The 22,690-nt window shown below is 42.7% G+C and overlaps 1 protein-coding gene across 1 annotated transcript; it reads left to right on the forward strand.

Annotated features, from left to right (window-relative positions):
- The first annotated feature begins 512 nt into the window (after nucleotides 1-512).
- On the forward strand, nucleotides 513-21,408 carry DNAJA2 (DnaJ heat shock protein family (Hsp40) member A2). The gene is made up of 9 exons (XM_081202680.1): nucleotides 513-820; nucleotides 8,739-8,798; nucleotides 9,581-9,804; nucleotides 13,689-13,769; nucleotides 15,591-15,724; nucleotides 17,219-17,415; nucleotides 19,581-19,725; nucleotides 19,864-19,991; nucleotides 20,590-21,408. Exons 1-9 carry the CDS (start codon nucleotides 743-745, stop codon nucleotides 20,776-20,778), a joined length of 1,236 nt encoding a protein of 411 aa, XP_081058806.1. The 5' UTR covers nucleotides 513-742; the 3' UTR covers nucleotides 20,779-21,408.
- The last annotated feature ends 1,282 nt before the right edge of the window (nucleotides 21,409-22,690 follow it).

A 22,690-nucleotide genomic window follows, 5' to 3' on the forward strand; every position in this document is an offset into this window, starting at 1 on the left:
TACTCTGTGTGTGTAAACGTGATATGCAAAATTATATGACATACACCCACACCCCTATAAAAATAATGCACATTATGCCATTTGGGCTTAATTAGCTTGTTTTTATTTTGAATTATATATGCGGAGGTTGGGGGAACACAATCACCTTTTCACCTCTAAAAAGCCTTTAATCCGCCCCTGCCCAGAACTACAATTCCCAGCATTCACTAGGGAAAAAAGGGGCGGCAGTGTTAACAACTAACGTTCAGCACAAACTCCTAAGAACCCCGATCCCTTCAGTCTAACTCCACTCCGGTGTTTCTCCCCCCCCCCTTCTCCCCTTCACTTCCTGGAGTTCCGCGAGCAGCAGAAAGCGGGGGAGGGGCGTTCCTTCTCCGCGAGGCCGGTGCGAGTGGGCGGGGCCTCCTCCTTCTCCTCCCCGCCCACCAACCCTCTCTCTCTCGCTACCCTGTCATCCGGGTGTGCGCTGCGGTGCGTGCGTCGCGACGTGACGACGTCGGCGCGTGCGTGGCGGAGGGCCTTCCCCCTTCTTACACTCACCCGCTCGCTCTCTCGCGCGCGCTCTCTCTTTCTCCTCTTTCCCCCCCTCCCTTCCTTCTTTCCCTCATACACACACACGCGGGCGCGCGCGCGCGGCCTCCTCCTCCTCCTCCTCCTCCCGGCCTTTCTCCCCGCAACCTACCCGGGCGGCTTCATCGTCGTCGTCTTCGTCGCCCTTCCCTCCGCCTCCCAGCCGGCCGCCATGGCGAACGTAGCCGACACGAAGCTGTACGACATCCTCGGAGTGCCGCCGGGGGCCTCGGACAACGAGCTCAAGAAGGTCTGCCTGGCGGTGGGGGGGGGGGGGCTGGGAGCCGGTGGGGCGGCAGTGGTGAGAGGGAGGCCCAGGCGGTAGGGAGGCCGCCGGTGCCGGGCCGCCTTGTGACCGGGGTCATTGGAGACGCCCGGGGTTGGAGCAGGCCTCGCCTGGCTAGGCCTGGCCGGGGGTCGGGCGTTGGGTGGAGGAGGCGGCGGCCTGGATGGGGCCTTCGGGGCCGGTTGCGGGGAGGGGGAGGCGGCAGAAGCTCAGGGTCAGGCCCGGGCTTGTTGGGTAGCGTTGGGTGGCCGTGTGTATGTATGTGGAGGAGGAGGAGGAAGGGAAGGCCGCTTGTGGGGGGGGAGGTGGGAGTGAGCTCTCGGCGTGTGCTGGCCCTGGAAGGTGGCCCTCCTGCCAGGAGGAGGGGGAGGGAAGATTATACATTTGCTTATATAATTATACATATATAACTTGCTTATGGCGCTTGTATCCAACCTATGCACACACACAAACACACACCTCCGCGCTCACCTTGCCGGTTAGTGGTGGGTGTTATGTGGAGGAGGAAGGGCCACCGGTTGAGGCGGGAGCCGGTGTTTGTTGTGGTGTTGGCTCTGGAAGGTAAGTAGGCCCTGAAAGAGAAGGTGGATGCTGATGGTGGGCTGCGTTGTGTTGGATTGATTGCGTTTATATCCTAGAGTCACTTCTCTTTCCACACCATTGAAATATACATTTGGGTGGGGGTTGCTTATGCATCCTCCCTGCCATCTTTCTTAGACGAATTTGTGGAGGAGAGAGCTGATGGTGTCTACTAGCCACAATGGCTAAGTGGATGCTTTTGAATACCAGTTGTTGGGGGGGGGGTGGAGTGCTCTTGTGTTTGGGTCCTGCTTGAGGGTTTCTCATAATAGGCATCTGGTTGAGCACTATGAGAACAGGATTCTGGACTAGATGGGTCAGACAGAGACAAGCTTTCTTTTTTCCTTCTCTTCCCCCTCCCGTATTTAGTGTTGTTATCTAACCCATAATACTTTACAGGATAGGAAGGTATGTTCAGAAGCAACAATAACCCATCCCAGCTTCCCAATAGTTTGTACCTTGGGGATTGTTTTTAGAGTGGCAGTGAGGGAAAGCTGGATGCTGCCCCCTCCCCATTTTCTTTCCTGTGTACTGCTCCCCTAGATGAGAGTTAAGACTTGCTTCATGATCACAAGGAGGGGAGGGATATTTTCTTGTTAATTCCACTCTTTATCCTCTCCACCCTTTGCAGACTTTATTATTTAATTTGTTGCTGACCTTCAGTGGATTTCAGCATTAAAACCTAACATTCTATCCAGAACCACAGCACCCATAGATTTTATATGGCTGGTGAGTTATTTTTACGGTGGCAAGAAGAAAGACCTGGGGATTAGGTCCCCCATTTTTCAAAATTCTGTGTGCCTTGCTTCATGGTGGCAAGGGTGAGCCATAGGCTGGCCTTCCTTTTCTCTCCCCATCTTCTCTTTGCCTTCTTCTTGCACCCCCCATAAAAAACCCTTTTGTGCCTTGAAAGTTAGGGTAGCAGTAAGGGAAAACAGAGACTATCTCACCAATATTCTTATTTCCTCCCCACAGTTGAGGGTTGCTGCATGGTATCAAGAGCCTACTTGTCTTCCCTCTCCTCACAAGTTTGTGCCTTTCTGGATTGGCCATGTGAGAACATGGATGACCTGTCAGTTTCCACTCTCCACATCTCACCATTTTTTATTCCCCATGTCACTCCATCTCCTGTAACCTTGAGGAGTTTCTTATGATGGTGAGGGAAATCTGGAGGTTAGCTCTTTGCCCTTTTATTTTCTACTCTTCTGTCTATTACCAACCCCCAACCAAGGCATGGCCAAAGTTGGCCCTCCATCTGTTTTGGGACTACAACTCCCATCATCCCTAGCTAACAGGACCAGTGGTCAGGGATGAATTGTAGTCCCAAAACAGCTGGAGGGCCAAGTTTGGCCATGCCTGCCCCAATCCCATGCCTCCTGGGAATTGGTTTTACCTGAAGATCATTTCTCCACTTCATTCTTGGGGAGAGTAATTAGAATGGTATCCCAACCTATATTCTCTTTATTTTTACTTCCACGTATGCTGAATCTCATTTGGGCACATTCTGTTTCTGTCTACAAAAGCACAGGCTTCATTCTTGGCCTTCATTCCTCTGTAGGTGATCCCTTCTCATCCTGGATGTTCAAAAAGGGGAGTGGGGGTGGAAAGGTCAAAAGTCCCTAGGTAACATAACCCCTTCATGTTAACCCTTTCAAGATTAATTGCCCTTAACTTGTTTTTGTTAGGCACAACCCACTTCTTTTCTTCATCTAATCTTTGAGAACCCCATCCCACATCAGAGCCTTCAGCTGGTTAATAACCATGTCCTGCCTGTTTGTGACGGAAGGGTGGTGCTACTGGGGAATAGATCCTCTTCATCTGGGCGTGTAATAGTATAATTTGTTTGGGCTGGGTATTCGTTGTTATGGAAGCAGGTATTTTTGAGGAAGCATGAGCAATAAGGTGGTTCTGAGGTTAACAGGAAAATAAGTTCCTTCATTTGGATTCAGAAAAATCCTATTTATATTCTGTGTACACGTTCCTCCTTTAAAGTGGTGTTTGGTCACTACAGTAATAGGTGATTGCGTACTAAGGGCTGCTGAGATTTAGCAATGTCTTATCCCTTTAAAATGAAAGTTTAGGTGAGTAGCAAAATTAATTATGCCCTGATATTCCTTTTGACTATGTCCTTTAAAAATAGAACATATCCAGGAAAACTTCATGGAAGTTACATTGATATGTGATTTTTGTTTTTTTTATATATATAATTTTTATTGGTTTTTCACAGTTTTTATAAACACAAACAGTACACACTACAAACAAACAAGTACACAAACAAACATGTATAATTTCATATCCCTTTTTCTTAAACCTTACTTCGCCGACTTCCCCATACCTCCCCTTTCTACATCCCAATTTCCAAACTTATTTCAGCAAATCCTAGCTTTTAGTTTTATCAAATTTTTCCCTTATTCTTTTCTTTAACTTAATCTTTTACAGCTGTAAACCCCTTTTTTCCTAAAACCTCGACATTTTAGCTTTCATTAATTTTACAATGCCAGTCATTTCAGCCAGTCCCATATAGTCTATCACCTTCATCTGCCATTCTTCCAGAGTGGGTAGATCTTGAGTCTTCCAATGCTTTTGCGATGAGTACTCTTGATGCTGTGGTGGCGTACATAAAAAAAGTTCTATCTTTCTTTGGCACCAATTGGCTGACAATGCCCAAGAGAAAGGCCTCTGGTTTCTTAGGGAAAGTACATTTAAGCACCTTTTTCATTTCATTATATATCATTTCCCAGAAAGCCTTAATCTTCGGGCACGTCCACCAAAGGTGGTAAAAAGTACCTTCAGTTTCTTTACATTTCCAACACTTATTATCAGGCAAATGGTAGATTTTTGCTAGCTTGACTGGGGTCATGTACCACCTATAGATCATTTTCATAATATTTTCCTTTAAGGCATTACATGCCGTAAATTTTATACCGGTGGTCCACAACTGTTCCCAGTCAGCAAACATAATGTTATGACCAATGTCCTGTGCCCACTTAATCATAGCTGATTTAACTGTTTCATCTTGTGTATTCCATTTCAGCAACAAGTTATACATTCTTGACAGATTCTTAGCATTGGGTTCTAGCAATTCTGTTTCTAATTTTGATTTCTCCACCTGGAAGCCAATTTTCCTGTCCTGTTTATACACCTCCATTATTTGGTAATAATGGAGCCAATCTCGTACTTTGGTCTTCAATTTCTCATGGCTCTGTAGTTTCAGTTTGTCACCCTGTTGTTCCAAAATTTCCCAATATTTTTGTTTTTGAACCACTTGCATGATCTAAACTTTTCAAAAAAATAGAAAGTCAAATTGGGGTGTAATTTTGAATAACTGGCTGTTTTAATATTTCACAAATAGATGAATGAATGAATGAATATGAATGAATAGTTTATTACGGTCATAGACCAGAAGAAAAGAAAAAAAAAACATAAAAGGCAGCAATAGTTTACAAGGGAATGATGGTGTCAATTAAAAGTTGTAAAATTATACATAAAAACAATACACATATACACACACACACATATACATACTCATATATGCACTACAGTATATGTATGGGCTTAAAAAGGGGGGGGCTTATCCAGGGGTCAGATCTTTTACTTTTTTACAGCTAATGCCCTCCGCTTGATCGCGGCCGCAGAAAACTTGGCCACTTTCAGTGTTACTTCTGGGTTTTTATCTCCTAGTAGGATTTTCAGCCGCTGAGATTCAGATCGACCTGGAAATTTCTGAACGATAGGGGAGATAAACAGTAACCTGATGTCCCCGTAAAGGTCGCAGTGTAACAGCACATGTGAAGCCGTTTCCACCTCCTTCAGACCACATGGGCAAACTCGTTCAGCATAGGGTGTGCCCTCGTATCTGCCCTTTAGTAAGGCAGATGGCAATACATCAAATCTGGTAAGGGTAAACGCCCGCCTATATTTTGCGATTTGTAGGTCCAGCAAATATGGGGTTAGATTAAACCCTTTTCCATAATCTTGGATAGCTGGATATTTATCTATCTTGCTCATATGGTCCTGAAGCTCTACATCTCCTATTCGCTGGCTCACCATCATTTTAGCCTTTTCAAAGCCTGAGGCTATGAGTTCTTGTGAGGAAAGCCCCAGGCCCCTCAATTTTTCATAAAGCGACAATCTCCATTTAGACTGGAACGGGTCTAGCAGAGTCAATGGAGCCACTCCCACTGGGAAAAATATGAGTTTTAGCCAGAAGTGAATCTTCAAGATCCATATCCTGGCATTAATAGGGAGTTGGCCAACCTCCAGCCTAATGGCAGTGTTAGAGACACAGGTAGGTAACCCTAGTAGGGAACGATAAAATTTAGTTTGTACAGATTCCAGGGACTTGAGTTTTTGACAATTAAATATCTGGGTGCCATACGTCAATTGTGGAAGTATTTTTGCAACAAAGACCTGGGAGGCAGCAGGGACATATTGACCTCCTTTTCTGTAAAAGAATCTTATAATAGCTCTGGAAGATCTTTGCGCATTTACAATGGAATTCTTGATCTGATGGCACCAGGATCCCTTCTCATCAAAAATTATTCCAAGATATCTAAAAGATGTTACTTGCTCAATAGGTTGGTTATTAATTTTCCATTTATGTCGGAGTTTTCTCTTGGAGAACACCATAATTTTTGATTTAGTGTAATTTACTATTAGGTGTTCAGCTTCGCAATACTCTGTAAGAGCTCGTAAAAGTTTTCTTAGACCCACGCAAGAGAAGGAAATAAGTGCCGCATCATCCGCGTACAAAAGGACCGGGATTGGTGTATTATTTAGATTTGGGGAATGAGTGCTTGCTTCCTCCATCTTTCCGACTAAGGAGTTTATATAGAAGTTAAAAAGAATAGGAGCAAGAACACAGCCTTGCTTGACACCATGGGGGCTTTGGATTTCCTTTGATAGGTTCCCATAACGGTCGCATCTAACACGGATCCGAGTGTTTTCATGTAGTCTACGGATAAGAAGCAAAAGACGTCTATCGATGTTTGTGACATTTAGTTTTTCCCAAAGTCTGTGCCGGGGTATCGAATATTTTTGTTTTTGAACCACTTGCATGATCTAAACTTTTCAAAAAAATAGAAAGTCAAATTGGGGTGTAATTTTGAATAACTGGCTGTTTTAATATTTCACAAATAGATGCTTTCTAGGTGAGAGGCAAACATTTAACTGGACTTGCTAGCAGGATTGTGTTGCACTTGCATATATTTTGGAGAAATACATTCCAGAGGCTAGAGAACCTTCTTTTCACAGATGCACATATTGCTTATCACAGCAAGCAGTTTTTGAGCCCTGGGAATATCAAAGGCAGCTAACAGTGCGGCATGGGAAGGCTTCTGTGTGGGAATCAAAATTCCCACTGCTTATTTGTAAGCTTTGGTACATACAGAATGATGGTCTCTGAATTGCAATCATTGGATATAACAGATGGCTGAAGACGCCATTTGACTTTTTAAAGGTTATTCTTTAATTGGTAGATTAGGACCTGGAAGTGGGTTGCATTCCAGCCTATGTTGGTTTGCACTATTACTACCATAATTTTGCTTTTTTTTTTCCTTTTGGAAGGAGAAAATTAAAACAGTAAAGGTTAAAAATTCAGGATGACTTGAAGTAGAGGGCAGAGCTACATTATTTTTAATTAATGTATAAGAAAATTCTGATGTAACAGCTTGCACATGTAAAATTTCTGTCCATCTTTGGTCATTAGAGAGAAGAGATTCATGAAACAATTGCTGGTTTGTGCCTGTTACAGCTTTGGGTTAAAGATAGGTCGTAGGTCTTAAAATATGAAGTTGTGTCCTGATGAGCAACATTGTAAATCTTAATGCTACTTCATTACATAGTCTAACAGAATACAGTGGTACCTCGGGTTACATACGCTTCAGGTTACATACGTTTCAGGTTACAGACTCCGCTAACCCAGAAATAGTACCTTGGGTTAAGAACTTTGCTTCAGGATGAGAACAGAAATCATGCTCCAGCGGTGCAGCGGCAGCAGGAGGCCCCATTAGCTAAAGTGGTGCTTTCAGGTTAAGAATGGACCTGCAGAACGAATTAAGTACTTAACCCGAGGTGCCACTGTATGTAGAGGAAAGCGTAGTTGTGTCCAGGAATCGGGATACTGTAAAAAAAAAAGAGATGGTCCATTCAAATAGGTACCAATGGTGATGTCATTAATGGAAACAGTTCAGGATGGCTGATATTTCTGACAATGTTTGTAATCATAGTAGCATCTCAACTTCAATAGTTTGGCACACGGTATTAACTCAGAGCAGTCACTGAAAATACTTTTCAGTCTTGGTCATGTTACAGAATTACTTCTTAGCAACTAAGGCTTTTCTCACTGAAAGTTGATCAGTCACACAGATTTTTAGTGAAGCTTCACTATAACCAACTCCAAATTGTTCTCATTGTTGATCTTTGGAGATTCTTGCTGACTTTGAGGAAATAGTAATGTGTCTTGTTTAGAATTAACTTTTTATTTGTGGGCCCTATTTCCATTCTGTGCATATGGACTTTGAGCACATATCAAACCTTTAGTGGTGATCTTCTTAAGGGGATGGTTGCAAGGTTAAACACAAACAGTTATAAAGTACATATTAAAAGCACTAGGTCATATTTAATTGTAGAAGTAGTGGTGGTTGTTAATGTAAACAGGGAGAGTATGAATATTGAATTGGTTGAGAATTCACACCATTTTATTAAGGGCAGATTTTTTATGGCAGCAGCAAATATGAATAGGATTTGTGTGCATGGAAGAGATTGAGAAACTCAAGGATATTCAAAAGAGCAAGCATAATTTTAATTTTCTAAGCTGCCACGAATAATGTGGTTAACAGCTACCAGGCAGTTTTTTATTGCACTTCAGTGGTGCTATAATATAGTGTGATACATGAACCCCTATGGAAAAACTGTAGACAGCTATAAAGTTTTCCCTCAGGAGGATGTATCTGAGATGTGTTGGGCTTTGATAAGGTTATTATACATCTGCACTGTTCTGAAGCCTCTTCAGATTACTATAGCTATTCCTGTTCAGACTGCTGAAGTTTGGCCATGCTTGAATAATTGCTGTTGAATTGGGTTCAATCTTTGATAACCTAATGCTGTTTAATCTAGTTTCATTTCAATGGGGGCTCATATGCAAGCTTGTTCTTATAATGGATTTTTAAAAAAATAAAAAATAGGTTTTTCAAGCACTAGTTGACTTCAGGGGCTTTTTTGGGAGTGGGGAAGGACAAGCTGAACTCAAAATCTGTATTCATTTCCCCACTAACTAGTTATGTTGGTTCCTTTTGCCATTTAGGCATACCGGAAGCTTGCCAAGGAGTACCACCCTGATAAGAATCCAAATGCAGGTGACAAGGTAAGACTTCTTCTGCAAATTGTTGCATTTTAAGATGAACAAGACACAACGCTGGCCAAAATAGCTTGTGAACACGTAGTCTGAGAAAAACTGAAAAGAGGAAAATATGCAAAAACGATCACACTGGTGGAAGAGTAGCCATCGGTGAGGTGTAGGTAGTACTCAGCTTTAATTGGATGAAATGTTGGTTTAAATCCATACTCTGTGGTGAAGCTTACTTAACAGCCCAGTTCTATCTCAGAGCTGTTGTGAGAATAAAATGGAACAATATTCATGTGCATTAACCTCGTCTCTTTGGAGAAGCAGTGGGATGTGAATGTTATAAGATAATCAAAGCTGCCTTCTTGCCATTAGCTGTGCTTTGACACATGACTGCAGAGAGCAGTTTGTTCAAATCAATGTGAGTAATTGAGAAAGTTCATGAATGACACAGATGTGACATGCTTGTGTAGTGAATCACTGAGATGCCTGAGAGCAAAGCACAGAAGAAGGATGGCTCAGCTGTGCAGAGCAGGATATACCTAGTCCTCCTCAAAAGCAAAGGAGAGGCCTGTTCTTTGAATATAGGTCAGTAAAGGAATGCAGGAGAGTTGGATGCCCAGAGTCTGCTCACCTGCCTGTTGCCAGAGTCCAGACTGGGCTGCCATTTTGCATATATCTGCTTATAAAAAAGTAATTCTAATGTAGTAGAAACGTATCTGCCGAAACACTTTCCTTTCCTATTGTACATATATTGCCAAACATGCAAATAATAGGCATTTCATTTACATTTACCTCCCTAGTTCAAAGAAATAAGCTTTGCCTATGAAGTTCTCTCAAATCCCGAGAAACGCGAATTGTATGACCGGTATGGAGAACAAGGCCTCCGAGAAGGTAGTGGTGGAGGTGGAGGAATGGACGATATTTTCTCCCACATATTTGGTGGGGGACTGTTCAGTTTCATGGGTAGTCAGAGTAGAAGTCGCAATGGAAGAAGAAGAGGTGAAGATATGATGCATCCACTCAAGTAAGTACCTGGCTTATTGTCTCTGGGGGAAGTTCCTGTCTTGAATGCATAATTGCTCTATTGGTGGGCTGACGTTCTCATGACAAACTGAAGGACTTTCAAGTACACATGATTTAAAATTATCTGAAGCTACCTGATACCAAAATAGCCTTGGCGATCCAGCATTTATTTGTTTTGTTTTTTTAAGTCTGCCCTGCCTTCTTTTCCAAGGAAACTTAAGACAACTAAATAATAATACAGTATTGTACACACAACATTCCATACCAAACCTAACAAACAAATCCAGTTATTAAAATATACACAACTTAAGCCAGCACAACATTTAAAAGCTGTCTTTAAAAGCCATGTTGTCACCAGGCACCTGAAAGGATGCAGTGATGGGTCTGGTGCATCTCACCTGGCAAGCAACTTACGTAGAGTGGCACCACAGCAGAAAATCCCTTCACTTTTTTAAGGCTGAAACCTTACCTGCAGAGTTTGTGTAACACCTGACTCAACACAAATGATTAGCATGACCCCTTCCATTGTGAGTGGAGGTGGGACAAGATCTCCATAGGGCCCAATGTTGCCCCTTTGGATGTGGCAATGGAGGTATACCAAACCTTTGCAAAAGATTAATGTTCTTCCTGCTTCTCCATGGAGCCTTCTCTCTCTCTCTCTCTCTCTCTCTCTCTCTCTCTCTCTCTCTCTCTCATCAGATGAGGGGGTTTTTTTTTAAATTCAGATGGGGTTTTAAAAATGCTAGAGAAAAAAAATCTGGGTTTAGCCTTGAACACAAAAAAGTAATCCAGCATTGTAATAGATAGTCCCAAGGAACTGGTACCTGGTTATGTGTTGGTTTGTTTCTGCCAAGGCAAGTTACTAAAGAAATAAGGCCAAGCCACTAAATCATCAGTGAATGGAATATTAAAGCCTCACCCATGCTTTAGGTAACTTGATACATTTACAAGACGGGTTGGACTAATCATTGCAGCAAAACCACTTATTAACAGCCTAGTGAATAGATCGCTTTAAACCTGAGGCTATCGTTCTACCAAGTCAATGTGATTAAAAACATTGAAGTTCAAGTTGTTCAGAATCCCTTACAATGAAAAGCAGACAAGTTGGAACAACAGACTGTTCCAATCAGATCAAGTGAGAAAGCAAGCCTTCGCAAGAGCAGATGGAGTGAGGCAGGTATTCTGAAATTCTAGTTTAACGCAGCAGGTGGACTAGGCAGGCAGTGATGGGTACAGAATTGAATAACCTGAAATTTATTTTTTAAATAAGTAAGATGCTAAGTGTATTTATCTTAGAATATTGGAGAGTCGGTTTTTTTGGCAGGAGGCGAGCTTAATGTTCTGCATAGCTCCTTTCCCCAGTCTTTAACTAGGCCTTGATTGGGTGCCAAGTGCAGAAAGGCAGCATATAAAATTGAAGCAATAAAAAGCAGAAGCAAAATGAATGGTGCAAAATTAAGCAAATGCCAGTTTGCTTCCATTAATTATGCAAGTTGCAAAATTCAGATTACATTGGTGCAGAAATGGTTTGTTTATTTGATTCATTTTAAAGTGAGTATACAGAAGCCTGAGCAGGAGCTAGCCAAGTGTTACTTCTACTTTAGAATGCTGCATTCTGACAGAACAAATGTACTAGAGGAGTTGTAGCAATATGGTTCTTATTCCATGAATGTGTCCCAAGTCAAAACAAAATCCTTAATTTCACCTGAGGTGGGTTGGGAGTTAACCAGGAAGAGCCTTTTCAGTGCCATTGCTCCATTTGTGGAATTTTCTGACATTTATGAGTTGCCCCATTAACAGAGTTGTAGGGTGATGATCATTGTTGGTTTTGTTTTTTGCTTTTAACTTGAATTCCAACATCTTGTCATGTGAAACAGCCATGTCTTAGCAGATAACATAATTTCATCCATAGTCATGTTAAAGAGAGCCACAAAACACCCTCATTGAGCTTAAACCACAGTGAAATTCAGAGATTAGAATATTAATGTAAATAATTTTAAATGATGTTAAAAGCCCGGGGGGGGGGGAATACTTGACTGGTACAAAAAATATATTAAAGAAGGTTCCTTCCCAGGCAGGCCCAAATAGTGCCAACATTGTTATCCTTTCAGTGCCAACAAAATATATTTTTGTTTCCCTGGCCTTCTAAATGTATTTTGATGTCTGTTTCTCTCTCTCAGTATGATATGTATTTTATATTGGGTTGTTTTTTTAATCTCCCCGGAAGCTGAAGGGTCATATACAGATCTTTCAAACAAATAATGTGTGAAATATTCCATTAAAATGTCTCCATCTGGAATTTAGTGATATTTTATTTTTCCTGCTGAAAGCATAACTGGAATCTGCTGCCTTTAAAATCTGTATTTTTTACTAAAGGGCTGTAGAAGCTGGCTGCAGCTTTTAACTGTGGTTTGTAAAATCCTTCCTTTTTAATCTTCAGCTGATGGCTTTTACTGGTTATGCTCCTACAGTATGTGTTGTCATATTTTTGCGGTTCTCTTGGAAAAAGCAGTGGTACAAAGGAAAAACAACCATGCAGTATGAGATTAGGTCTCAAATGGTTGCTGTGTTGAGTGTGAAAGTTCTCGCTATGCTGTTTGAGAAAGGATGGGCAGCAATTAAGGGAAAGTGGACAGCAATAAAAACTAGTGGCTATTCCTCTAGTCAAAATTTGAATTAAAAATTTCCATGAAACAGCTGAAGCCTCTTGATTTATGGAACACCTTGGTTTGCTGTCATAATCATGTATCTGAAATGTTTGTAGCCTGCCTTTTGAACATAGAATCACTAAAATATCCTACATGTCACCAGACTAAGATAATTGTATATTAAAAAGTCCACACTTAATCATTCAGGCTGCCAGATTTCCTTCAACAGAAACCATTATTATTATTATTATTATTATTATTATTATTATTATTATTATTAAAATTTGTATACTGCCATATACTCATAGGTTTGAAGGTGGTTCATAACATAAAATTACAATATAAAAAAGAGAAACCCCATTGGGAAGGTCAGGAAAGATGAGAGTTCTAGATATTGCTGTATGTCTGTGTGAACAGGAACACTGAGCTGGTGCTTAAATGTTAATACAGACATCTGAGAGATACACACAAGGCAGCAGTTCCTTACTTGCAGAGCCACCTGGTAGCCACCTGCCTTAACCTCTCTCTGAAGGTGAAGGCACCAAGAACACAGCCTCCACTGAAGACCTTGATAGGAGTAAGACAGTCATTTGCTGTGGTGAGAGTGCTGAGGTAGGACTGGAGAAACCCATGTTCAAATCTCCACTGAATTACTGGCTGACCTTGGACCTATTGCTAGCTCTCAGGCCAGGGTTAGCCCTTGCCATGCCTTCCAGATATTGTTGGACTACAGCCTTTATCAGCCGCAATGGCAATGGTCAGGGACAATCGGAATTATAGTCAAACAATCTGTCAAGGGTGCCAAGTTGAGTATCTCTATTTTAGGCTATTTGCCCCACAGGGCTATGTGAGGATGAATTAGAAGGCTCATGTATGTTGAGTTCATTGGAAGGAAGGTAGAGTATACATGTAGTAATGATTCATTGCTATGCTATGGGGTATGGAGACTTTGGTGCACGTGTGAAATCCTGGTAAGAGAACGTAGAGCTACCGTATAATGGCAACAAGTTGGTGGACATACTTTTTCTACATTGCAGCTCATCTAGCTCTTGGGCTGGTCTAAAAAGAATAGTGCTAACATTTTTTACCAGTGTATATTCGGTATCTGGAACAAGTTTTTGCCACTTCATGTAGCCTTTCAATAGTTGTGCTTGCAAATATGTTAAAACAAGATGTGTTCAGTTTTCTGCTGATACTTGAATCGAAACCTAAAGTACAATCCCTTTCCCTTACTCAGAGTTTCTTTAGAAGATCTTTATAATGGGAAGACTACCAAACTACAACTTAGCAAGAATGTCCTTTGTAGTTCATGTAACGGGTGAGTTGTTGTTTTTTGTTTGCTTTTTTTTTTGCATTCATCTGTCTTCAAAAGATTAATGATTTGATTCTTGAAAAATTGAGCAAAGATTTAAAAATGAAAATTAAATAAAAAAAATTGTTTAGACAAGCCTATCCAGATATGTAGAATGTTTACATGAGTTCTAATCTGGTCTTAGCTTATCACTGTTTTTAATTGTTATTTTATTTTTTAAAAATAGCTGTTTTTATTGGTTTCTTTTTGTAAATCACTTGGGGTTTTTCTACAGTCAGTTGGTATATAAATTGCTGGAATCTAATAACTGCTAACAAAAAAGTCCATGTCCACCTAGGGTTTAGTTGTTTGTAGGGTTACATTGTTCAGCTTTACAACAAGATGCCCTTGTGTGTGTGTGTTGCCTGCATCCTGCTCTTCCTTGCTAAGTGCTTATATGATTTTTTCAAGTGGGTTGCTATCCAAAGCACTAAGACCTGCATCTTCTCGGTAGTGGCGCCCACGCTGTGAAACACCCTCCCTTCAGATGTGAAGGAAATACAGTGGTACCCCGCAAGACGAACGCCTCGCGAGACGAAAAACTCGCAAAACGAAAGGTTTTTTCATTTTCGAGTTGCCTCGCAAGACGAATTTCCCTATGGGCTTGCTTCGCAAAACGAAGCTTGCCCCGCAAGCTCCGGGGACAGCGGGAAGACCCGCTGTCCCCGGACCTCTTTTGAAGCAAGGGGCGGCGTGGAGAAGCGATCTCCCCGCAGCCCCTTGCTTCAAAAGAGGTCCGGGGACAGCGGGGAAGAAGCGATCTTCTCCCCGCAGCCCCAGGTCCGGGGACAGCGGGAAGCGCTTCCCGCTGTCCCCGGACCTCTTTTGAAGCAAGGGGCGGCGGGGAGAAGCCTGCCCCCGCCGCCCGGCTTCGGAACGATGCTCCGAAGCCGGGCGGCAGGGCAGGAACACCTTCTGAAGGCGGGCAGGGGGCGAAAGTCTTTGCTCCCCTCTGCCTGCCTGTCCCGGAGGGCTTTTGAAGGCAGGCGGGGGGGAGCAAAGACTTTCGCCCCCCGCCCGCCTTCAGAAGAGGTCCAGGACCTCTTCTGAAGGCTGGCGGGGGGGCAAAAGTCTTTGTCCCCCCTGCCTGCCTTCCCAGGGGCTTTTAAATCGCCCCGGACAGCGGAGAAGTCCTCCGCTGTCCCGGGGTGATTTTAAAATGCCGCCCGCCAGCATTTTAAGATCGCCCGGACAGCGGAGAAGTCCTCCGCTGTCCCGGGGTTTTTTAAAATGCTGGGGGTGGGAAGAAAAGCCCTTGTCCCCCCCCCCCAGCCTTCAGAAGAGGTCCGGGGACAGACTGTCCCCGGACCTGGTCTGAAGGCGGTTTCCCTAGGAACGCATTAGTTGATTTTCAATGCATTCCTATGGGAAACCGTGCATCGCAAGACGAAAAACTCGCAAGACGAAGAGACTTGCGGAACGAATTAATTTCGTCTTGCGAGGCAACACTGTAAGCAGTTATCCTATCTTTAAAAGACATCTGAAGGCAGCCCTCTTTAGGGAAGTTTTTAATTTTTAATGCTGTACTGTTATTAACATTTGATTGGGAGCTGCCCAGTGTGGCTGGGGAGACTCAGCCAGATGGGCAGGGTATAAATAAATTATTTTTATTATTATTATTATTATTATTATTATTATTATTATTATTATTATTATTATTATTATTATTATTATCTCCTAAGCTTTAAGACTTGCTACAGGATTAGATGTCCCCAGGCTCCAAAGATGTAAAGCTACATTTCCTTTTTGTGTTTATAATAATATGAAACCAACATATTTTTGATCTAGCCAAGGGGGTAAATCTGGAGCAGTTCAGAAGTGCGCGGCTTGCCGAGGCAGAGGTGTGCGTATCATGATCAGGCAGCTGGCTCCTGGGATGGTTCAGCAGATGCAGTCTGTCTGCTCTGAATGCAATGGAGAAGGTAAGCCAATCAATTCACCACAAGCATCTGATCTCAAGAAAAGTCCCTTAAGTTTCAATACATTATGATAGCTAAAACTATGGTGCAGGTTAGCAAGATGAGAAGCTCATAAATCCCTGCTCCCCATTGAATTGTTTAGACACATTGGCAACATGGTTTGCCCTTTGCCTTGCTTTCATTGGTGTGGTTTGTCAATGCAGTGGGAATATAGAACTCTTAAGGATGATACACATACAACTAGCCATCTACAGTCATACCTCGGGTTGTGAACACTGCAGGTTGCACGTTTTTGGGTTGCAGACCGTGCCAAACCCAGAAGTATCGGAACGGGTTACTTCTGGGTTTCCGTTTCAGAAGCACAAAATGACATCATTCGCAGAAGCACCGAATCACACGTGTGCAGATGCAACGCTGCTGGTTGCCAGTGCTGCAGGTTGCCAGCGTGCCTCCCACACGGATCATGTTCGCAACCTGATGTACTAGATGCATCAGTGGCAATTGCATTATGACACCCTAGGCCTAACTCCTACATTGCAGGAGTGGTGAGGTGGTTGTTCCAGTAATGTAGGAGTATAGAAAGCATATGCAAGAAATGACATGGAAGGAACTGGTCTACATTCCTCATAACCTGGTCAGCATGGTCATGGGTGATCAGCAGCTCAGCTGTTCCTGAATAGTTGCAAGTTGGCGGCTCCTGTGGTGGGGTCAGGTATCTTAGCCTTAGCCTGTCTTCCTGCTTTAAATGACACGCATTTGAATGGGGAAGTTCCTGACCTGGTTTTAGCGAACCACATTGAGACACCAGCAGCACTTGTTGGTAGGTGTGCCTCGCATCTTAGTAAAGAAGCAAACTATGGAGCAGGACTTAGGAACCATTTTATTATTGGAGTGGGGGGAGTTTCTTGTAGATTGCTTTCTATCATAAACCCAAAAGGGTTTCCATAATAAACAAAATGATACCAGTGAAATACAGTTTAAACATACAAGAATAAAATAAGCACCAATACGATTGAGACCAGGGCTAACGGTAATCAAAGCATGGCCTCCAAAAGTTTGTGAAAACACCGGGGACTTCAACATGCAACAGAATCCCATCAGCACAGGGGGATTCAGAGGGCCACATTCTCATTTGGGCAACCTTCCAGGGGCCATGTGTAAGTGACATGGTGGCCAGGGGCAGAAATTGGGTGTGGCAGCAGATGTGATCCTCGTCTTTGTTCAGTGGGTTGCATTCTGACTTCACAAGTCAAAGCATGTTCACACACACTTTCACACACTCCATCCAGGCAAGCCAGAGGCATCATCACAGTTGGGCACATTCCAGCCAGGCAAAGGCACTCCAGGAGGGTGCAGAATAGGACTGTGGACAAGTGTGGTCTGGGGAAAGTCGCATGGGCCAGATAAAAAGGCCTGGAGGGCTGTGTTTGTCCCGCATGCCAGATGTTCTCCACCCCTTGAAACTGGGTCATAACTGGCCGTCTCTCTCTTTTCTAGGGGAAGTAATTAATGAAAAAGATCGCTGTAAAAAATGTGAAGGGAAGAAGGTGATCAAAGAAGTGAAGATCCTTGAAGTCCATGTAGATAAAGGCATGAAGCACGGGCAGAGAATCACCTTTACTGGAGAGGCCGATCAAGCCCCCGGAGTGGAGCCAGGCGACATCGTTCTGCTGCTTCAGGAAAAGGAGCATGAGGTAACTTGCTGCCTGAAATGCAAAGCTGTCTTTTTATTGCAACCTTTGGAGCCTTTTGAATACTGAGGCTTGTGGCGGTTTGTGGGGGCGGGGGGGGGCAGTGTGTGTGTAGTGGTGCTCCAGTAAATGCGTGGAAGATAATGGAGTTGAACTAGATAGCCATGAGCAAAAGGAAAATTGCTGCTGGTGCTGTTCTGCCTGTTTGTGCAAGAGTGTGAGTAGTTCTTGTGTTTCGGCTTCTCAGGAGATATTGCACCACCTCTTGAAGTTAGAATCACCTTTTGCACTTGGTGCCTTGCCACATGGTGTAAAAACATACTTCCCATGAGCAGAAGAAACATGTATACAGAAGTGCACTTTTTTATATCTAACCCAGGGGTGGGGAACCTCCAGATTCTGACCCTCCATATACAGTATTGTTGTCTTCTGTCACCCCAGCCAGCATGCCCAGTGGTCAGGAGGGACACAGGCTTCCCCCAGTTTAACCTGTGATAATTTGTGTGAACAAATTAGTTGACAGTAGCAGAGAGAAACATGGGGCCCCACCCAGTAGATTCAGCCAAGAGACCATGTGCTGCTTGGCCCCAGCTATCAGCAGCCCAGTCTCTGTTCAAGCTGGTCATTTATATGAACTACTGTACTACTGTGTGTGATTAGTCTCTTCTCTTTTTCCCTATGTGTCTAATCTTTTTTAGAAATGTAAGCCTGTGGGAAGGGCCTATCATGTTTTTAAATCTGTGTGCAGCATTTGTTACATTCTAGGCACCTAATTGTTACCTAGCAATTAAAATAGGTATGTCTGTGTTGCTTGTTTCCATGCTTTACATATGCGCAACTAGAGAAAGATAACAGACCTGCTGCTATTTTAAATACGCATTCTGGAAACCAGAGAAGCTAGCAATGGGCAACTCCTCATAATGGTCAGAGGCCATTTGAAACATGGTTGCTTTTGTTCTCGTACCTTTCCCAGTAAAATGTATTGTGAACTCCTCGCTGTTGTGACCCAAGCCATTTGAAATACACTTGGCTGCTATTCAGAATTAAACAAAAAACAATTGAATGTTCAGAAGCAAAAGCCTTTCAGCCCAGAGCTTTGTATTTTTGCTCACAAGTCTCTGGGCTGCATCCAGCTAAGCCATGTTTTGAAGTATCCCCATTGAAACAAATGAAACTGGTCATAACTAAGTTGACTGAGTTCATTTTCATGAATCTTAAGTCAGATGGCCCTACTGAATTCTGTGAGTTGTCCTAGTCCTGGAGTTGTCATAGCCAAGGCAATTTCTGCTATTTCCCCCTCCCCCAGTCCTAGTCTCAAAATTTATATACAGTGGTACCTCGAGTTACATACTCTTCAGGTTACAGACTCCGCTAACCCAGAAATAGTACCTTGGGTTAAGAACTTTGCTTCAGGATGAGAACAGAAATTGTGCTCTGGCGGTATGGCGGCAGCAAGAGGCCCCATTAGCTAAAGTGGTGCTTCAGGTTAAGAACAGTTTCAGGTTAAATACGGACCTCTGGAACGAATTAAGTACGTAACCAGAGGTACCACTGTATAGGAGTGTAGTCAGATGTAAATGTAAGATACTCCTGTATGTGATACTTTTTGTCTACCTGTGAGATTTTAGTGTAATACAAAGCATATACACACTAGGAGTTCATGATCTAGCTAGAGGCCAGTACCCATTTTTTCCCTTCCTTCACAATGGTTCCTACCTGTTTGCAGGTAGCTCAAGACAGACAAAAAGCCTGGTCTGGACCCTGCATTATCATCTGAAGTGCTTCTCTGGGATGGGAATGGGCCTTTTCACTAGTAGCTCTCTGCTTATGAAGTGCACTCCCCAGGGAGGCATGCCTGGCACCATCTTTATCTATTTTTAGGTGACAGCCAAAGACTTGTCTTTGTACCCAGGCTTTTGGCCCTAAATTTTGGACGGTTTCTCGTATTTGTGGCCTCTTTTTCTGCTTTTTTTAGTGGGCCACGATCAGTAAAACGTATATTTTATTTGTGGTTTTTATTGTGGTTTGTTACAATTGGGTTTTACTGTTTATATTGTGTTTGGGGTAACTTTTGTAAGCGACAATTTTTTGTTTTGTTTTTGTTGTTGTTATGGTAGCCCATCTGCTCGTGCATTTGCCGCTAAACTTCTTTCCCTCCCTTTTCCAAGGTGTTCCAAAGAGATGGGAATGACTTGCACATGACGCACAAAATAGGACTTGTTGAAGCACTGTGTGGCTTTCAGTTCACATTTAAGCACCTTGACGCACGTCAAATTGTGGTGAAATACCCCCCAGGAAAAGTAATTGAACCAGGTAAAAAATCTCATGGGCTTTTGGAGCTTTTTGGAAGCCTGTTATCCTGTATTTTGCCTGTTAATGTATTTGATTTTACACAGAGGGGAAAACTATAGGCTGCCTCTTAACAACAATTGCCTTTGTCCATTCCTGCAGGCTGTGTCCGTGTTGTTCGGGGGGAAGGAATGCCACAGTACCGCAATCCCTTTGAAAAGGGAGATCTTTATATAAAGTTTGACGTGCATTTTCCTGAAAACAACTGGATTAGCCCAGAAAAGCTTACAGTGAGTACCCCAGGATGTATCTCTAAATGCTCACCTCTTCTGCACGCCAGCTGCAGAATATGTGGAATTTGCACATCACCATTACATCTGATCACTATAGGAAACAGTTTTATCCAGCTATGTTCCTCTGCTCGGAGTAGACTCACTGAAGGTGAAATTGACTTAGCTCCACTAATTTCATTGGGCCTACTCTGAGTAGGTCCAACATTGGCTGCTCGATCAGACGACACACCTGCCTGATTCTACAAGCATAGATTTAAGGATGGTGATAAAAACACAAGCTCTAAAATAATTGTACTGGGGAAAGGGCACAGTGTATGTAAAAAGGCCAGATTTTTTTTTATCAGTGGAGAAAAGGGTACTGACCAAGCCATGGCTTGAAACTTTAAATAAAACCAAAACAATAAAAAAATAAATAAAAGCAGACATCAGTTAACCATTGTAGAAGGATTTCTTCTTAATTTTCTGCATAGGCCTGGTGGAATAGGAAAGCTTTCAGCAGGTGTTCAAAGGTTGGTGCAGAAGGCGCCTGCTGGAACTTGTGTTCCTGCGAGTACTACATTTTTGCATCACTCTTCTTCCAATACTTTCTTTTTAGGAACTTGAAGATCTTCTGCCTGCCAGACCAGAAATCTCCAACATAATTAGTGATGCAGAGGAGGTAGAACTTCAAGAATTTGATACCACTCGTGGTTCAGGTGGCGGCCAGAGGCGTGAAGCTTACAACGATAGTTCTGATGACGAAAGCGGCCATCATGGACCTGGGGTGCAGTGTGCCCATCAGTAAAAGTTTTGTCTGGGGGTGGGGGCGGGGGGAAGTTACACATGGATTTTTCTCTTCAAATTTTGCCTGACTTGTTTCCAGCAATCCAGTTGGATTGTGTGAGCAATCCACACGAACCCGATGGACATCTGTTGCTATATGTGTAACTTTTAAATTGGTCCATAGTATCTACAGAGTGTATAATTTAAACTAACCACACAAAAAAGCTTTTTTTTTCTACTGTTCTGTAGCAGAATAAAGGCACTTGAAAGGAAGATGAGATTCTCTCCTTTTCACCTGGGTTAAGTTTCAGTCCTTGTACTTGTGCTTGATTTTTACCAGTTTTTGTGTAGATTTTAAGTTCTATATTTTAAAAATTCAAATTCTACATTGTAAAGTTTTTGTGTAAAACTTTGTCCCGAGGCTTGGTATTTGGCTGCACCTGCATAAGCTGCTACAATAGAATAAAGAATTTCATAGCCTGTATCTATCACTTTAGATGCATGGTAAGTTATTGGACTTGGCACACAGTGGGGTTAGAACTGATGGGGAACCATGGAAGAGAGAGAGGAAAAAATGAGAAGTGGTTGTAAAAGTTTACCATCTTGTGAAAGGTTTCTGAAACTAAATAAAAGCCGTTGGTGTATGATGATACTTGTAACCTCTTTCTTTCCATAAATCCACACCTAAAATTACTCTTGAAATAGATTTTTTTATTTCCAACTCCAGTATTAACTTCTTAAACTGAAGGCTCAGAACGGGTGGGTGGGCAGTTGTATGGCTCCTGGGCTCAATGCTTTGTTGGCCAGTGCCCCTGAGTTTTAAAACCCCTGATGAAACAGACAGTGGACCATCTTGAACAGCTTGAAACCTCAACTGTTTCTGAGTTGCTCTCTGCTTAAGGAAATGGTTAACAAACGGTTACAAGGCAAATCCTATGGTCTGTGCACACTCCTATAATATAGGAATACACTTAAATTTCTAAGTAGAAATTTTATCAAAGGGAACTTAAGAAAAGCAATGCAATGTTTTGCAGTAAAACATTGCAAACTCAGCACAACTGCAGGAAGTTGGAATAGTACCTACAAAACTGCTTCATGATTACCTAGCCACATACTGTTTTACCTGATCTAAAGAAAACCCTACAATCCATGGTAGAAGTCATTTTGAGCCCCCCCCCCCCCCGGAGGTTCCCCCAAACCCTATCCTTTGCTCATTTTGGCTGCCATTAAGCAATTTAGCAGTGCACCAAACCAAGTTTTCTTTGAAAGCTTAGAATGTGTCTTAATTATCCTAATTGTCTCTTTACCTACAGTGTGGAAACAGCCCTTCCAACAATACAGAGGTCATGAGACATGCATTACTCTCGTGTCTTTGTGATCATGAACCACTGTTCAAGGTTAGTCATAATTGCAGAAGTAACATTTTGGTACTGGTGTTTTAGGAAGTACCTCTAACATAAGTTAACATCTCCTTTAAGGCAGATGGCCAGATGACTTGCTTTGAGGGCCTCCTGATAAATTATTAGTCCTACAATTAGGGAAAACACAAAATGGCATAATTACACAGCTAAAGGTGTAATTGAAGATCCCAACAGTTGCCAATGTCTTTTGTGATTCCTACAACTTTTACACATCTGGCAGTCCAGCAAAAAGGAAAACCAAAGGATGTCTGCACATTTTATTTTGCTGAGTATTTAACTACAACATCTTCAATCCGAGGAAAATGATTGACCCATTTTTATGTGCAGTAGTCACAATATTAGTTCAACAGATACTAGGTCAGCCTAAGTATGATTCTACAAGGCTTTGAGTCAAACTCCAAGGGAGCATTGGAGAAAAAACTCAACTAAGGTCAACACTGCTGAAGATCTGGGAAAGTTTTTCCCAGCCAGCAAGCACCCCTTGAGCTAGGACTTGCCTGATCTCGCTCCCCC

The sequence above is a fragment of the Podarcis bocagei genome, assembly GCF_964188305.1.
Source record: "Podarcis bocagei genome assembly, chromosome: 7".
Taxonomy (NCBI): Eukaryota; Metazoa; Chordata; class Lepidosauria; order Squamata; family Lacertidae; genus Podarcis; species Podarcis bocagei.

Excerpts from the sequence above, each read along its gene's own strand:
- DNAJA2 (XM_081202680.1), top strand. The coding sequence starts at position 743 with ATGGCGAACGTAGCCGACACGAAGCTGTACGACATCCTCGGAGTGCCG. Across the intron at positions 8,799-9,580 it reads ATCCAAATGCAGGTGACAAG|TTCAAAGAAATAAGCTTTGC; the intron begins GTAAGACTTCTT and ends TTACCTCCCTAG. Across the intron at positions 17,416-19,580 it reads TTCAGGAAAAGGAGCATGAG|GTGTTCCAAAGAGATGGGAA; the intron begins GTAACTTGCTGC and ends CCCTTTTCCAAG.